This window comes from Microtus ochrogaster, chromosome 5, assembly GCF_000317375.1.
Source record: "Microtus ochrogaster isolate Prairie Vole_2 chromosome 5, MicOch1.0, whole genome shotgun sequence".
NCBI classification, from domain to species: Eukaryota; Metazoa; Chordata; class Mammalia; order Rodentia; family Cricetidae; genus Microtus; species Microtus ochrogaster.
In genome coordinates, this window is record NC_022012.1 from 9480081 (window position 1) to 9499590 (window position 19510).

General features: G+C 36.2%; 1 protein-coding gene across 1 annotated transcript in view; it reads right to left on the reverse strand.

The window, feature by feature from the left end:
• Cwf19l2 (CWF19 like cell cycle control factor 2) overlaps positions 1-19510 on the reverse strand; it is a 78321-nt gene that overhangs the window by 13271 nt on the left and 45540 nt on the right. Inside the window, exons 13-16 of the mRNA XM_005346812.3 lie at positions 9938-10150; positions 7792-7908; positions 5929-6084; positions 4828-4908 (exon numbers count right to left, since the gene is read on the reverse strand). Of these exons, the coding sequence (XP_005346869.1) occupies positions 4828-4908; positions 5929-6084; positions 7792-7908; positions 9938-10150 (567 nt within the window). The remainder of the gene's footprint in view (positions 1-4827; positions 4909-5928; positions 6085-7791; positions 7909-9937; positions 10151-19510) is intronic.

Below are 19510 nucleotides of genomic sequence, written 5' to 3' on the forward strand. Positions count from 1 at the left end.
TACCTCTTCAATATAGTTCTTGAAGTTGTAGCAATAGCAATAAGACAACATAAAGAGATTAAGGGGATTCGAATCGTAAAGAAAGAAGTCAAACTTTCGTTATTTGCAGATGATATGATAGTGTACATCAGTGACCCAAAAAACACTACCAAAGAACTTCTACAGCTGATAAATACCTTCACTGATGTGACAGGATACAAGATCAACTCAAAAAAAATCAGTAGTCCTTCTACACAGAAAGGATAGAGAAGCAGAGAGGGGAACAGAGAAGCATCACCTTTCACAATAGCCACAAACAGCATAAAGTATCTTGGGGTAGCACTAACCAGGTAGTGAAAGATCTATTTGACAAAAACTTTAAGGCTTTGAAGAAAGAAATTGAAGAGGATACCAGAAAATGGAAGGATCTCCCATGCTCTTGGATGGGTAGAATAAACATAGTAAAAATGGCAATTCTACCAAAGGCAATCTATAAATTCAACACAATCCCCATTAAAATCCCAACAAAATTCTTCACAGACCTTGAGAGAACAATAATCAACTTTATATGGAAAAACAAAAAACCCAGGATAGCCAAAACAATCTTATATAATAAAGCTACCGGTGGCATTACCATCCCTGACTTCAAACTCTATTACAGAGCTACAGTATTGAAAACAGCTTGGTATTGGCATAAAAACAGAGATGTTGACCAATGGAATCGAATCGAAAATCTGGATATTAACCCACAAACCTATGAACATCTGATTTTTGATAAAGGAGCTAAAAGTATACGATGGAAGAAGGCATCTTCAACAAATGGTGCTGGCATAACTGGATGTCAACCTGTAGAAGAATGAAAATTGATCCATATCTATAAGCATGCACAAAACTCAAGTCCAAATAGATTAAAGACCTCAATAGAAATCTGACTACACTGAACCTGATAGACGAGAAAGTGGGAAGTAGACTACAACACAAGAGCACAGTAGACCACTTCCTACGTATAACCCCAGTAGCACAGACAACAAGAGCAACATTGAATAAATGGGACCTTCTGAAACTGAGAAGCTTCTGCAAAGCAAAGGACATTGTCATTCAGATAAAAAGGCAACCTACTGAATGGGAGATCTTCACCAACCCTGCATCAGACAAAGGTCTAATCTCCAAAACATACAAAGAACTCAAGAAACTGGACATTAAAAAAAATTCTAATTAACCCAATTAAAAAACGGGGTACTGAACTGAAAAGAGAATTCTCATCAGACGAAGTTCAAATGGTCAAAAGACACTTAAGGCCATGTTCAACTTCCTTAGCGATAAGGGAAATGCAAATCAAAACAACTTTGAGATACCATCTTACACCTGTCAGAATGGCTAAAATCAAAAACACCAATGATAGCCTATGCTGGAGAGGATGTAGAGTAAGGGGAACACTGATCTATTGCTGGTGGGAATGCAAACTCGTGCAACCACTTTGGAAATCAGTGTGGCAGTTTCTCAGGAAATTGGGAATCAACCTACCTCAGGGAATATACCCAAGAGATGCCCAATTATATTGTTCAACTATGTTCATGGCAGCATAATTTGTAATAGCGAGAACCTGGAAGCAACCTAGATGCCTCTCAATAGAAGAATGGATAAAGAAAGTGTGGAATATATACACGTTAGAGTACTAATCAGCGGTAAAAAAACGACATCTTGAATTTTGCATGCAAATGGATGGAAATAGAAAACACTATCCTGAGTGAGGTAACCCAGACCCAAAAAGATGAAAATGGTATGTACTCACTCATTAGTGGACTCTAGCCATAAACAAAGGACATTGAGCCTATAGTTGACAAGGCTAAAAAAGTCCCCAAAAAGAGTGAACCCAAAGATAAACATATATAGTTCCTCCTGGAAATTGGAAGCAAACAAGATCACCGGGCAAAAGTTTGGAGAATGGGGGTGGGAGTAGGGGTGGGGGTAAGGATGAGGGAAGGGGTGAGGGGGGAGAGAGAAGGGAGAAGGGAAAGACTGGGGAGAGCTTGGGGGAGTGGGAGGGTAGAGATGGAGGAAGGGCAGATATAGTAGCAGGGAAGAAGATATCTACATTAAGGGAGCCATTTTAGAGTTGGCAAGAGACTTGGCTCTAGAGGGAATTCCAGGTGTCCATGGGGATGTCCCCAGGTACGTCCTTGGGCAGCAGAGGAGAGGGTGCCTGAACTGGACTTCCCCCACTACCACACTGATGATTATCTCGAATATCACCATGTTACGCCGGATGGAGACAGAGACCTTCATCAGAGCAACAGACTGAGCTCCCAAGGTCCAATGAAAAGCAGAAGGAGGGAGAAGATGAGCGAGGAAGTCAGGACCACGAGGGGTTGGTCCACCCACTGAGACAGTATGCCTAATCTAATGGGAGCTCACCCAATCTAGCTGGACTGGGACCGAACAAGCACGTGATCAAACCGGACTCTCTGAATGTTTCTGCCAATGGGGGCAGACTCAGAAGCCATTGATAATAGCACTGGGACCTATTTCTACTGCATGTGCTGGTTTTTTGGGACCCTATTTGGATGCACACCTTCCTAGGCCTGGGTGGAGGGGGGGAGGACCTTGGACTTCTCACAGGGCAGGGTACCCTGTCCTCTCTTAAGGAGGGAGGAGATTGGAGGAGGGTGAGTGGGGGAGCGGGAGGGGAATAGGAGGAGTCGTGGAAGTCTACATTTTTGAATGGAAAAATAAAAAAAGAACAAAAACTGTACATTAAACACTGTTTTAATGAGTCAGTAGGAAGAAGAGTAAAAAAAACAATTAGGATTTTTTTTTCTCCTTAAATTCCAGTCCAGTTGTCTAGGGATGGAACAGAAAAAGATGGCAGCCAACACTCACCTCTAAGTTAAAACTATACCTTAACTAGTGCTACAAAATATGCATCTTTGGACTGGCTGTCAGTGTGACAGGGAATGCTAGCCATCCATGAGTTTTGACTAAGATGCCTGACTTCCCAAAAGCAGAAATATAGGGAACATATTCCAAAGGTATCTATTTAAACAGCAGTGGGTGAACATTTTCTGTCAAAAGGTCTCATGCTGAAATGCTTTTTATGGTTTGCAGGTCATCTAGTCTCTGGTAGACTATTGATCCCATAGCAGCATGAAAACCTACAGGGGCAATTTACAGGCAAGTACAGCTGTATTTAAAAACAAAACAAAACAAAACAATTGTGTATGGAAGACTGGGTTTAGCATAGGGCTGAACTGACAGCCTTCACTATAGTAAACTCTATAAAAGCAACCACCTTTTCTGTTCTGATCTACTACACAGAGCATGCCCAGAACAGAGCTGGTAAATGGCAGGCAAGCAATGAAGACTAACAGAATGAGTTATTTTAAAAAGAAAATTCCGTTCTCTAACTATATTTTTATTTTTAAAAAGTAGCTGGGTGTCTGTATTTTAAGAAATTTGGTAAATACTGGTAGTCTGAATTTTTTTATTATGAGTTCTTTACTTAAATTCAAACTTCATTCTTCTCTTTTGCTACATGAAACACTTCACAAATTTTATCACACTTACTAATTAGAATAACAATAACCAATTAAGTTAAAATTCAAAGTATCAATCAAATTTTATAACTTAATCTGTTTCATTACCACTCATTAGAATTGCAGTTTTTCTAGTTACATTATATATAAATTATGAGATTCTGGTTGGGATATTTAAAGCCTCTATATATTTAACTAATTGGAAATGCAGTAATTATATGATATTTATGAACATTTATGAACATATGAAGTTAGTAAAATGCTATGAGACATCAAGAGTCTGATTGAAGGAGGAAATCTTCTTTATATTTAATATATGTCACCATTGTCATATTTCATTCAAATATAAATTAAGATTTTAATATATTATTTAATCATACTATTGAAATCTGTTAGAAGAACAAAACCAAGATTTTAAAAAAATAAAAATGGCCAATATGCAATTAAAAAAAAATTCAAAAACAATCTGTTTATTAATCTCTAACCAATTTAATTTCCATTTCTACAAACAATAGTCACTAGAGAAGTAGAGAGAAGTAGTTACTATATTGTATCTAAAAGTTGACCTAAAAGTCAAAACTGAACGATAAAACAACCTTCAGCAAATCCCCAAGAAAGTGGCAAACACAGAATCTAACCCAGCTACTATATTCTAGGAATGTAGCAGGGAACTTTTGTATAAAAAACAAATCTGGAGTCAGGGAAATGGCTTAGCAGGTTTTTGCCACACAAGTGAAAAGACCTGAGTTGGGTTCCCCAGAACCCAATAAAGCTCAATGTGGTGTCATACATACATAACCTCGGGATTCTTACGGCAAGACTGAATGTATAGACAAGAGAATCCCTGAAGGCTCACATTAGCTGGCCTAGTGTATATAGCAGCAACCAATAGACCCTGTCTAAAGCACAGTAGAAGTGGAATGGGAAGAAAGAGGGGGCAGAAAAAGAGCTAGGGTATTCTAAACTCAAAATGGAGCCAACACAAATTGCTTCTTACATTAAAACACCAGTGACAAAAGTGTTCTCTTGAGATGCTGTCACAGCAGAATCCAGTGGCCATCATAGCTGATTATGGTGAATAAAAGGGCAAGAGACTGAGGACCAGGAAGAAAAACTTATTTGAACAAATAAAATCCTCCAATAAACAAATGAGATTTTATAGACCACATAGAATGAAATTACTTTCTTGGTGAAATGTACTTCTGCTTCACTTTTACTCACTCAATCAAATGGCCTAATTCTCAAACAAGAGAATTCACATTTACAAAGATTCCCATACTATAGTAATTTCTATTACAGAAAACTTAATACTCACAGACTTTCTAATATCTTTGGAAGATAAGTCAATCAACTTCTTATTCATGGACCATTCTTCATCAGATTCCATTATTGCTTTCTAGGAAACAACCATTTGAAAAACAAAACAAAACAGAAAAAAAAAATCAATAGAGTAGCAAACACAAAAAGACATGTTTTATTGTTGCTTTGTTTTTTAGGTGAATGCAGATTTCAGTGCATAGGACAGACTTGTTATGAATTGGTAAAAGCCTTAATTAGAGGATTTAAAACTAGAACTACTTAATGTTTTAAAGACCAAATTTTAGTCAGAGATAATATTGTTTTATTTCCTAACTCTATAGTGACTACCTCAACCTCATGTAAAAAAAAGCTATCCTTGAGAAGAGTAAATAATTTAAGATAAACACAAATTTCACAAATTTCTTTTTGAATGCATAGAAATCTACTCAAATCAGTTCATTTTACTAGTTCTCCTCTGAACAAAAAAAGAAATGTATATTATTTGTGAGTATCAAAAACTATTTAGGACCAAACAACTGGTAGTAAACATTTTGAGAAAAATTATTCTTAAAACTAAAGTCTACTTTTTAAAAGTAGGGATAAAAATACATAGAAATGGAATTTTAAGGCTTTAAGGCTTCCTAAGTTAAAAAGTATAGGTACTATTTGTAAAATAATCTTTTTTATTTTTTACTTTTGGCTACCATTAAGGAACACATTTTAAGGTGAAATTATCATTCAATTAAATCCAATTTAAAGTATGTCAGACAGGCTGTTATTCCCAATTTACAACTGCATGAAGTCATTTTTCTAGAGTTATATTTGGTAAAACAAATATACCAGTACGTGGTAAAACAATGACTTCACTAGAGGTATTAAAACAGAAACTGTAAGTCACTGTTGACGGTTTATTTATAGGTCTAAGCAAACCTCCTTAAACAAAAAGTTCAAAATTCATTATATAGAAATGTATTTAGAACATTTTATGCTTACCTCATTTCTTTGTATAAAATTTGGTATGACTATATTTTTAAAAAATACATTACTACACATATATTCACCCACAATTCAATGTAAAAAATAATAAAAATATACAAAAAAAACCTGTTTATAATACCTTAAAATAGATGGGAGCCATATCACCCATTTCCCTTGGGAGAGGGATACACTCATAAACCATATGATACTGCTTCTGCATGCCCATGTTAGTCTCTAAAAAGATACAATCCAATCCTTTTTCTTCAAACATCTTTACCAATGATTTCCTAAACATCTAGAAGACGGGAAAAATATGACAGACATATATTCAAAAATTACTACACATTCGCAAAGGTTTTTAATCTCAAAAACCACTGGTTAGATGAAACAATTTGAGATAATGAATTGCATTAAAGGCAAATTTTTCTTCAAGCTCAACTAAAAAATACTATAAAATTTGAATCGTTCACATTTGCAATTGTGGTTGTTCAAGAATGCTTTGATGAAACTATCTGAACATTTTCTGCCAAACATAAGGTCAAATCCAGTGTTTTCAGGTACTTGAAAAGAAAATCATTGAAAAAGAGCTCCTTCATTTTCAAGCAATACTCTTGTATTAAGTCAAATCACTTTTCAAAGTATATCTAATAAAAAAAGCATAGAGGACTAGTCACAGAGCATAATTAATTTGAGTCATACATATCTGAAGGTAAAATCAAAGACTTCCTCCTCAGTTCCACTGTTGCAGACATCTCAGCACGCCACTCCCCACACACGTGCAATGTCTAATGTTTTTCCTTTCACAAGAACTACAATGGCATTATATGTATACAGATTGGCTTTTCCTCTCTCAGTTTTCTAAAATACCACTGGCTCAATGAAGTCTGCAAACAAGAAAGTAGCCTATAGTAGAAAACAGTATACCGTTGGGTATAGCACCTAAAATGCCATGTTCATGTGTTGACTTCCTAGGGCACTGAAAAAATGCTTCAACCACCTTGAGGTTTTTCACCACTTAATTCCTCACAGAAAAATCTAACATACATATAAGATTCTTGTAATTGAATGTTTTTTTGCACTGTATTTTATTGTAAGTTAAATCAATTTTTCATAAATTTTTAAATGTACCCCAGAAAAATCCTCTAATAATCCTAAAGACCAAAGTTTCATACTTTTTACACTAGCACTTCCATTTTTTCACATCAAAAATATTCTGTCTTTGTTGCTAATTATGTTTGGCTTTTGACACAACAACATAATAATTGTTCCATGAACTTTTAAAGTATCAACCTCAAAAATCAAAGAAATAAGAGACTGTATTTCATAAAATGCAGGCAAACATGTCCTCTTTTGGCATTTTATCCATATTCTCTAAAATATATACTGTCATCTATGTGACATCTTCCAACTTCACATTTTCTATCTTGGGTCTCTGAAACCTCAACTCAGCTGACAGCACTTATCATGCTTTCTTTCTTGGTCAATATGAGGTCTTGAAATAATTCAGCAACAATTTAACCCATGCGATGCCTTTCAATCTCTCAAAGTATCAGTCACAAAACTATATAACTAACTCATGTAACTGACTTCATTGCCAGAGTATGCTATAAAGAGAACCAAGAAGAAACGGGGGCTGATATGGTAGCACAATCACCACAGTCAGAAGGCAAACAGTAATTGCTGCCTGTAAAACTCTGATTCCACATATTTTCATTCTTTGGAACTTCTTTCTTCTAATATTTAGTAACAATTATTATCTCAAGCTGCACAAAGCACTAATTATAAATTAATTGATTTTTAAAATTACTTTGTTAGTTCTCTCAGTAAACAAAAGATTTCAAAAAAAGAACATGGAGAAAATAATAGTAAGAGAAGGAAACATAATGATCTTACAGACACCTAAAAATTGTTAAGTAGAAATATCAAACCTGTTTGAATTTATCATAATAATCTGCAAAACCTCCTCATGAGCCTTCCAGACAATGAGCATGACAGTACTGACCTGAATCTCCTCCCAGATATCTTCATCCAACATTGTAGCTGCTTGAAGATGCTGCAGAGGGACTATGAGGCAGTGGCCCTCAGTAAGAGAGCGGAAATTGGGTAAACATAAATAAACCTAGGGGCAAATTTTAATGATGTATTATTTAGTTATGATTATAACAGATGAGAATACAGTAGTGAAATCATGAGTATTTAAAAAGGCAGATTTGCTTTTATAAACTAGTTTTATTTCAATACTCTCAAAGATGCTATTTATACTTACAACGCCACAGAAATAGTTTTTAATAAACTGGAAATTTAGAGCATGAGTCTCAGTTTTCATTGATAGACATCAAAAACTAAGATTTACCAAAAACGGACAAGAACAAATGCCACTTTATCTTTTATCTGAGGGAACTATATACTTACAAACATTAAAAACAACAATTTTTGAAAAATAAAAAGACAGAATGTAAATCTTATGAATGGAAGTTCTTGGAAGAACTGCACGTTATGCTGTTTAGAGCTAATAAAGCAGACAGAGCTGTACTTGTTGAGGAGCCTAAAGTGCTAGAAGTCAAGAACCAAATTACCCTGAGCTAACATTTTACCCCTTAGTAGATAGTCATTTATTTTCCTTCTTGTGTAAGACCTAACATCCCTGTAACCAATAGGCAAACCTTCCAGAATGTCTAAAAAGCTACAGATTGCTGATTTCCTGGCTGTTCTATAACTTACCTACCTGCTGTTTTCATAAACATAGATGAAAATTATCTTGGTGGGTTTTTTTCCTTGATCTGTTATTCTAATTAAGAAATTGCTACCACCCTGGAATATGGAACTTGAGGTGACCTAGATCAGTGTTTCTGGGCTATGGTCACTCAAGCTTGGCTCTAGAAAAAAAGCTTTTTGTTTTTGTTTTCTTTTGTTGACAGTGTAAACTATTGTATCAGCAATTTCTCTAATTATGGGAGAAAACTGAGTTAACTAAGGGAAGAAAATGATTCCTGGGTAACTTTACCTTTATGGTTAAACTCTATATACATATATGAATTATCTATAAGCCAGAACTACTTTTTTATTATAGACAAGGAGATATTCATATGTATATGAGTGATGAGAAAGATAATATATAAATATGAATGTTACTTCCTAAAACCAGAACTTCTTCATTCAGCCCCAGTCACCCTCATTTAATCCTCTCCAGTATTTTTTTTCCCCTTAAACAGGGTTTTTCTGTGTGGTTCTGGCTGTCCTAGAACTCTCTGTAGACCATGCTGGCCTCAAGTTGAGAGATCTGTTGGACTCTGCCTCCAAGTGTCAGGATTACAGGAGGGCTACTCTAGGTGTTTCTCTTTTCTCTGTTCCCTATCAAGGCTTTTCATTCACTGGTGCCTCAGACAAGATTTCTAGAACGTGTTTTCAAAATAAAACCTTCCATGATTTTGTTCTCACTTTATGACAATATCCTTCTGAACCAGGGTAAAGTTTAATCTGCTAATTTTATTATATTTCAACAGAATAAAAGCTTCAGAAGTACAACTACCTACAGCACTTGCCTACATGGAGCCCTAGATTCACATCTTAATAATACTGCCCCCACCAAATCCTTAAAAGAATAAACATTTTTAAATGAACTAATTTTTATAATGTAAAAAATAGTCATCAACAAGTATTTATTGAATAAATGATTATGATATACTGTGAAGATAAGATGCTTGGAATACAATGGTGAGCAAAAGTTACCTATTTCTGTACTCCTGAAGCTTCAAGACACTGGGAAAAACACAACCAAGGTAAAATATCTGCAATAAGTTTTCAAACTATGACACAGTCTACAAGAATTCAAATATACTCTATTACTATGAGGAAGTAAGTAAAGAAATGAAAGCTGCTTTAGATAAAGACTCTAAGGGAAGATTTTAATGCTGATTTCAATTCAATCATTAGATCTTAAAGATAGAAAACAGAAAAGCCAGAATTATATTGTCAACAAAATTGAATTATGTTCTCCATCAAAGGCCCTAAGAATTATGGTAACTTAGAAAACAAAAACATATGAAAAATCAAGATAAATAAAAACTTTAAAAAAATTTTCTTACAATCTGAAGAGCGAACAAATTTGCATATACTGACCTGTACCTTGTCTGTGTTTTATTTCTTACCTTCACACCAATGGCAACAATGAGATGCTTGGGAAACTGAGAACTATCAAAACAGTACAGACATCTGGCCATCTGTGCAGTAAGACTCTGGTGTTCGGCAATCGCTTTCCTCCTCTGGCTTTCTTCTCTTTCTCCAAAACGCTCTTTTTCAGCTGCTTTGGAGACAAACATGTCATCCAGAGTATAATAGTCTCCATCTGGTTTTCCCATGAACTGAAATATAAAAATAATAATCGTAGGAGGCAGAAAGTGGTAAGTAATATTTCGTTGAAAAATGGTATCCTAAAGTCTGCAAGTAATATAAGACAATCTATGATATTTTAATGATTAAAATTAAGCTTGAGGTAAAAAAAAATTCATCTATCATTACTGAGGCCATCATCAACATCATCATAGCTAAAGTCACTGAATCTTTACTAACTTATTCCATTTAATTTTTTTTATCTACTACTATAATATGGAAACCATTACTATGCTCACTTAAGCTGTAAAGGAACAAAAATACAGAAGTCAAACTGCTGGAAAACTCAGCTTATATAATACATAAAAATTAAATACTGCTCTGCTTTTCTAACTCCTTTTCAACATTTGGACAAACACAAAACACAAATTTTATGTCTCTACTTAAAAATCCTTAAAGAGGTCTATATTGTATACAAGGTCAAATACAAACTTTCTTACAGCTTGGAAAAATGCTAGATACAAAAAAATTGTAGTTATTAGAAGCTGTCAAAATAATCAATGTAAAATTCTATCTCCTATCTATTTACCCTAGAGCTTTTTATGAAATATATCTACACTCTCTCAATTCCTTATTTTACAATGATCACAACAATATTCTCTGTCTTCTTGGGTTATTCCTACAACACATAGCTAACAAAGGAAATAAATACTAATAACCTAAAGCAACAGATCTCATAAACAAAAAAGCTTTACATAATCTAGCATCAATAACCTTTCCTAACACATCCGGCCACACCTATTCACTCTCTGTATTCTAGAGAGTTTTAGGCTTCCCAGGTACTGCTGCCATTCAGCTTGCACATGCTCTGACCAATTCTCTCCATGCTGCCATCTTTCAGCTATTCTTTTAGATTCAGTTGTCATCCCCAGAAATAAATTTCCTCGGATACTCATGCCCCGCCAAAGTATTACGATCAGTCTACTCATAATGACTACACTGTGTTAATAATATTCATTGGCTTGTTTTTCCTCTTACTAAATTATTCCCTACACAATTTACTAGCCTCATGCCCTATCCCAAAAAAATACTTGAAAAATCATCAAACACAAAACTGTAACAAAATACTTGAATTTTAGCATAATTGAAAAACAATTTAAAGGCAGAATACTTAAGTAAAAGGACATTTTTAATCAAAGATTATGAAAGATAAAAAATGCTGGTTGCATATGGTAGTCAGAGGCAGGCATATCTCTGTGAGTTCAAGGCTAACCTGCTCAGTACAGTGGGTTTCAAGTCATTCAGGGCTACATAGTGAGACCGAATCTCTAAAGAAAAAAGTCACATAGAGACACAAAATTCCTAAAATTTCTGTGCCTAATAACAAAATTTTAAAATACACAATGCAAAAACTCAATGGTATAGAAGAAGAAATAAAACAGACAATTCAGAGATTTAAACATCGTTTTATAATTGCTGAATAAGCAGAGAATCAAGAGACAGAATAGAGACTTTAACAAGCTATGAACCAATATGATCTAATTAACAATGACAAAGGTCCCATTAGGCAAGAAAGTGAATGCTTTTCCAAGAAGGCAGAATGTTCACCAAGATGACATTCTGGATCACAAACAAATCTCAATCACTTTAAAGAGTCTAGAATGTACCCAGAAATGCCGTTAATATAACTGCCAACCAAGACTACATGGAACACATTTTTGCTGTTTTCTAAGATTCTCATTATGTAGCTCAAGCTGGACTCGAACTTCTGACCCTCTTGTCTGAGCCTCCTGATTGCTGAGATTACATGGAGAATGCAAATTTGTTGATTTTAAAACTTACTATGAACTAAAGGAATTAAAACGCTACAATAATGGCACAAACACAAACTCATGGATTAATGGGACAGAATATAAAACCCAGAAATTAAAACAAACATACATCATCAAATAAACACACACAGAGTCAAGTCAACATATACATTCATGGCCAAACAACTTTGGAGAAGGGTATCAAAATCATTTAATGAAAAAATGATAATTTTAAATAAATGGTTTAATCAATAGAATTTTATGCACATGTGAAGAAAATTGAAATCATGACATTTGCATGAAAGTAAAAACAACCAGAGATCATGTTAAATATTAAATGCAATAAGCAAGAGTTAGAAAGACACTACATGCTCTCTCTTATATATGGCACTTAGATTTAAAAGTGTGCATGCGTGTGTTTATCAAAAGACTAGAAATAGATCTGAGAGGGGAGAAATGTTTAAGGGAGAGGAACTGTGGAACATGTGTAATAAGATAGTAGAAAGTACAGTTATCTGAGGAAAGAAAAGAAACCAGGCAGAAGGGTACAAAGTGACAGGGACACAGGATCAGATAAAAGAATAGAATGAATACAAAGTCAAAGAGATAACTGTATGAAAATGTCATAATAAAATCCATTATCCTGTATGTAAATTGCAAATGTTAATAAAAAGGAGGGGAAAAATAATTTCAATTTTAGATCCAGTATTTTTTATAAATGGTTTTTAGAAGCCCTATATCATATACAAAAGTGAATCAAAAATATAAACATAAAATCTAAACCTTGGGGCTGGAGAGGTGGTTCTAAGGTTAAGAGCATCGACTGCTCTTGTAGAGAGCACAGGTTCCAATCCCAGCATCCATACTGTAGTTCACAACCATCTGTACCTCCTATTCTAGGGGAGGTTATACTTCTTGTGATCTCTGTAGGCATGAGGCACACATAAACATCCATAATGGCAAAAACAGTGCATAAAATAAATCTAAAAAAAAAAACTAAACCTTTCAAATTCTTAAAAGATGTAGTATTTATATAAAAATGGCCCCCATAGGGTTATAGAGAGTGGTACTACTAGGAGGTGTGGTCTTTCTAGAGGAAGTGCACCACTAAGGGTAGGCTTTGAGAACTCAAATGCTCAAGCCAGGTCTAGTGAGACATTCACTTCCTGATGATCTTAGCTCTTTCTCCAGTACCATGTCTGCACACACACTATCATGCATCATTATACCATGACAATAATGGCCTAAATCTCTGAAACTGGAAGTCAGTTAAAATTAAATATTTTTCCTTATAAGGGTTGCCATAGTCACTGTGTCTCTCTGCACAGCAATAGAAACCCTAACTAAAAGAGAAGTTGGTACCAGAGACTGGGTTACTGGAGATTGGGCTATTGGCAGTAATTGACCTGACCATGTTTTTGTTTGGAGGAATTTGGGCTTTGGTACTCTGGGTTAGGAAAGCTATAAAATATTCTAAGTGCTGTTTATGGGGCCATACCAGTAAGAGGATATAACAACAGTGATGCTGACGGTGATTTTAACTGTGAACCCTATCACAAGAGGCTTCAGAAGAGAATAATATTAAGATGTGGCCTAGATACCATTCTTATATTTTGGTGAAGAATGTGACTGCTTTTTTCCCTTCTCTGAAATGTCTGTGGATGCTAAATTGAAGAGTTCTGAATTGCTTTGGCAGAGGAAATTTCAAGTGAGTCTAGTATTGATTCTGTTGTGAGGCTATTAGTATTCAGTCTTATGTAGAACTATAATGAAAAGGAGTAAGCTGAGCAGGGAAAAATATTAAAATGTACAGTTGAAAGGGAATGGGGGTACTAGGAAGTAGTATAGAGCTGAATCTTGTGTTCAAAAAAATAAACAGATTAAAGAAAAGCCTTAGGTTAAATAAAGAGAGTGACCTCAGGGTAAGACCCTACCTAGCTGAACTTCCAACTTTTCAACTGAAAAGGAATTAAAGGAAAGCTTGGAGCCAGGTGTGGTGGTGCATGCTCTCACACACTCATGCCTTTAATCCCAAAAATCCAGAGGCAGAGAGATGTAGATCTCTGAATTTGAGGCCAGCCTGGTCTGCAGAAGATGTTTCAGGACAGCCAAACTTAGGCTGTTCTTAGGTAAAGAAAACTATAGAAAACAAAAAGTTGGTGAAGCTGTAAATAAACAATGGGGTGATGTTCCAGCCCTAGCAAGAAGGAAGCTCCAACCCTGCGGTTCTGGTTTTTGAGTCAAGAATTGAAGAAAGGGATTATGAAATTTGCCTCTGTGACTAAAGAAAGTGTCTGAGACCAGGCATGTGTCAGGTGTATCACTGAATGGAGGTCTAGAGACGTCAATCTGTGAAGCTGTGAAGGTGAAGCAAGGGTTGCCTTAGAGACCCCAAGATGTTGGAGAGGCCAGAACCATGGGACATTTGCCCAGGAAAGCTATAAAATGGCATGGAACCAGTACAAGTGAACAAAGATTTTGAAAAAGAGAGAGATGTGAAGAAAGTTTTGACATCAGGACATGGAGATGCAGAATTTGAAGTTTGCCCAGCTGGTTTTCAGTTTTGCTTTGGTCCGGCATTTTCTCACTGGGCTCCCTTTCCTCCATTTTAGAATGGTAATGTATAACTTGTGCCATTATATGGTTGGAAGTATGAGATTTGCTGTATGATTTTGATTTTACATGAGTTAAAAAGATAGAATGAGCCTCAAAAGGGACTTTGAACTTTGGAGTTTTAAATAAGTTTGAGACTGTTAGAGACTACGGGGACTTTTGAAGTAGGAATAGGGGCCAGGAAGTAAAAGTAGGAATAAAAATAGCCCCAATAAGCTCATAGGAAGTGGCACTATTAGAAGGTGTGGCCTTGGCGTAGGTAGGGCTTTGTTGAAGGAAATGCATAACTACTCAAGGGCAAGCTTTGAGGTCTCCTATATTCAAGCCACACCCAGTGAGACAGACCACTTCCTGCTGCTTGTTGACCTGGGAGTAGAACTCTCAGCTCCCTCTCCAGCCCCATGTCTACCTGCAGGCCACCATGCTCCCCACCATGATGATAATGAACTAAACTTTTGAAATTATAAATGTTTTCCATTGTAGGAGTTGCTGTGGTCATGGTGTCACTTCAAGGCAACAAAAACCCTAATTAAGACAAAATAACAGGATTATAACAGAGGAAAATAAGCTAAAATCTAATGTCCACAAAAGCATCCAAGCTTATGGCAATGCTCTCAAGGCAAAATGATAATCAAGTCTCAGTCATCCATTGCTGAAGGCATACCCTGGAGATCCACTAGCCACATCAGCCAGGGAATCAGACTTCTTAGACCACTCCACCCATTAGTCTCAATCATCAATGCCCAAGGCAGACTATTCCTGAAAACCCACAGCCACATAGGTAAAGAATGGAATGTTTACTGTCCCTCCTGTTCTCCAATTACAACGAACCAATCTCATCTACAGTTTTTTTAACTCCTACAACATCTCCTTCCACTGTGCACCAAATACAAGGGCACCCAAGTTCATAAAGGAAACACGGTTACAGCTTAAATCACATACTGACCCTCACACAGTGATAGTTAGTAACTTCAATATCCCACTCATACAAAAAGACAGGTCATCCAGGTTACAAAAGTAAACAGAGAAATGCTGGATCTGCTTAATGGCATAACCAAATGAACCTAAAGATATATACAGAACAGTTTACCCAAACACACACACACACACACACACACACACACACACACACACACACACACACAAATTTTCTCAGCACCTCATGGAGCTTTCTCCAAAATTAATCACATACTCAGTAAGAATGAAAGTTTCAATAGATGCAAGAAAATTAAAATAACACCTTGAATTCTATTAGGTCACCATGGATTAAAGTTGGGTGTCAAGAACAAAAACAACAGAAATCTTACTAACTCATGGAAAATGAACAACTCTCTACAAAATGAAAATGGGTCAAAAGAAAGAAATTAAAGACTTCTTAGAATAGAGTAAAAATAAAAACACAATATACCCAAACTTCTGGGACACGATTAAGGTTTTTCTCAAAGGCTAGTTCACAGCATTGGTGGCTATGTAAAAAATTAGAGTGATCTCATGCTAGTAACTTAACAGCATATCTAAAAACTCTAGAATAAAGGCAAAGAATATCAGCAAAAAGATGGCAAGAAGTAACTAAACTCAGGGCTGTTTGGTATTGACCTTCACTGCTCCCAGTCTATCCTATGTTTCTGTCTTCATTTCTCTTAATCTAATTTTTGCTCAACTTCAGCATCCACTCCCAGGGAACCCCCAGCAGATTTCTGCTCTAGCCTGCAGCTTACAGTATGTTTTACAAAAAAGAAAAAGAATACAGAAAATCCTTAAAAGAAGAAACAATTGTAGTCAGGCATGGTGGCCCATGCGTTTAATCCATGGCAACCCATGTATCCTTAGTTTTGCCCCAAATTGAAAGCATTGCTTTACCCATTACTTTCCTACTGCCATTATCAAACAAAAGTGAGTTTTCATCTCACATTCCCATATGTAAAAACTGGTTACAAGAATAAAGGATTGGCACTGTTTCCATCTTCCTTAGTAGCTGATGGAGGAGGGTCTATGTGCTACTTTCATTGGTTAATAAAGAAACTGCCTTGGCCCTGATAGGACAGAAAATTAGGTAGGTGGAGTAGATAGAACAGAATGCTGGGAAGAAGGTTAAGCCACTTGCCATAATTCTCCTCTCTGAGACAGACGCAGGTTAAGATCTTTCCTGGTAAGCCACCTTGTGGTGCTACACAGATTACTAAATATGGGTTAATCAAGATGTGAGAGTTAGTCAGTAAGAGGCTAGAGCTAATGGGCCAAGCAGTGTTTAAAAGAATACAGTTTCCATGTAATTATTTCGGATATAAAGCTAGCCGTGCGGGAGCTGGGTGGGAACGCAGCCTGCCGCTCCTTGCTCCTTACTACAAGTAGCACCAAAAAAATTAACATCTCCATTAAGACAAGAAACAAGAACAGAGCAATATTTATGCCAAAAGTGGGTGCAGGCTCACCGGAGCCTAGGAATCAGAAACCTCTCCAGGTCCAACTCCAACCCAGGGACTTCTGCAGGAGGGAATCCAGACCAAGATTTACAGATTTAGGTCAAAGCCAGTAACCTAGGCCAAAGTTGCCCTGATGCAAGAATTTCACCTTGGGCAACAAATTCCACAGGAGTGGGACTGGACAGGCCACCTAGGACAGAGAGGGCCTAAGGAAACAAGCTACACCAGGAGCAGAAGCCAAGGAGCAAATCCATTCCTGGGAGCCTATCTAGTCCCAGAACCTGGAGGATAAGGATTGAGCCAACCACCAGATCCAGAGTCAGTGATCTCCACCAAACGGACTTAATAGACATCTATAGAATATTCCATCCAAACTGAAAAGAATATACCTTTTTCTCAGAACCTCATGGAACCTTCTCAAAAATTGACCATATACTTGATAACAAAACACACCTCAACAAATACAAAAAACTTGGAACAACCCAATGTTCCTTATCACATCACCATGGCATAAAACTAGAAGTCAACAGCAATATGAATTCCAGAAAGCCCACAAACACATGGGAATTAAACAATGATCACCTGAATTATCAATGGGTCAAGGAAGAAATAAAGGGAGATATTAAAGACTTTCTAAACTTCAATGAAAATGACCAAACAACAAATTTATGGGTCACAATGAAAGCAGTGTTAAGAGGAAAGTTCATAGCACTAAATGCTTACATATAGAAACTGCAAAAATACCACACTAGTGAATTAACAGAACAACTCAAAACTTTAGAACAAAAAGAAGCAAACTCATATAAGAGAACTCAACGGCAGGAAATAGTCAAAGTGAGAGCTGAAATCAACAAAATAGAAACGAAGGAAACAATACAAAGAATCAATGATACAAAGAGCTGATTCTTTGAGAAAATCAACAAAATAGACAAATCTTTATTCAAACTAACCAAAAGACAGACAGACACTATCCAAATTAACAAAATCAGAAATGAAAGAAGGGACATAACAACAGGCAAGAAGGAAATACAGAGAATCATCAGGTCATATGTCAAAAACCTGTACTCCACAAAATTGGAAAACCTAAAGGAAATGGACAAGTTTCTGGAGAAATATCACTTACCAAAATTAAATCAAGACCAGACAAACAAATTAAACATACTTATAACTGCTGAAGAAATAGAAACAGTCATCAAATTCTCCCAAACAAAAAAAGCCCAGGACCAGATGGTTTCAGGTCAGAATTCTACAAGACTTTCAAAGAATAACACCAATACTCCTCAAAATATTCAACACAACAAAAACAGAAGAAACATTGCCAAACTCTTTTTATAAGGCTAAAATTACCCTGGTACCCTAACCACAGAAAGACATTACTAAGAAAGAAAATTGCAGACCAATCTCACTCATGAACATTGATGCAAAAATACTAAATAAAATACAAGCAAATCAAATCCAAGAACACATCAGAACCATCATCAAGTCGGCTTCATCCCACAGATGCAGGGACGGTTCAACATATGAAAATCTGTCAACATAATCCACCATATATACGAGCTGAAAAATAAAAACCACATGATCATCTCATTAGATGCCGAAAAAGCTTTTGACAAAATACAATTTCCCTTCATGATAAATGTCTTGGAGAGAGCAGGAATACAAGGAATAAACATAATAAAGGCAATATACAGCAAGCCCATAGCCAACATCAAACTAAATAGAAAGAAACCCCCAGCAATTCCACAGAAATCAGCAACAAGACAAGGTTGTCCACTCTCTCCATATCTATTTGATAACGTTCTTGAGGTCCTAGCTAGTGCAATAAGACACCAAAGGGAGATCAAGGGGATACAAACTGGAAAAGAAGAAGTCAAACTCTCACTGTTTGCTGATGATATGATAATTTACGTAAGTGATCCCAAAAATTCTACCAAACGCTTCTACAACTCATAAACACTTTCAGCAATGTAGCAGGATACAAGATTAACTCAAAGAAATCAGTAGCCCTCCTGTACACAGACGATAAAAGGACTGGGAAAGAAATCAGAGAATCAACACCCTTCACAATAACCACAAATAGCATAAAATATCTCAGAGTAACTCTAACCAAACAAGTGGAAGACTTGTATGACAAGAACTTTAAATCTTTGAAGAAGACCCACGCTCTTGGGTAGGTAGAATTAACATAATAAAAATGGCAATCTGACCAAAAGCAATCTACAGATTAAACACAATGCCCATCAAAATCCAAGCAAAATTCTTCAAAGAACTAGAAAGAATGATACCCAACTTCATATGGAAAAGCAGAAACCTCAGGATAGCCAAAACAATCCTGTACAACAACAACGAAAAAAAAAAAAATAACTTCTGGAGACATCACAATCCCTGACTTCAAACTCTACTACAGAGCTACAGTCCTTAAAACAGCCTGGTATTGTCATAAGAACAGGAAGCTTGGGACGTGCCTGGGTCGGGGAGCTCAGAGGTTCCTTGGCCCCCCAGCCTTCTTGGGCAGAACCCTCCCCACTTCGGCCCCACCGCCCTC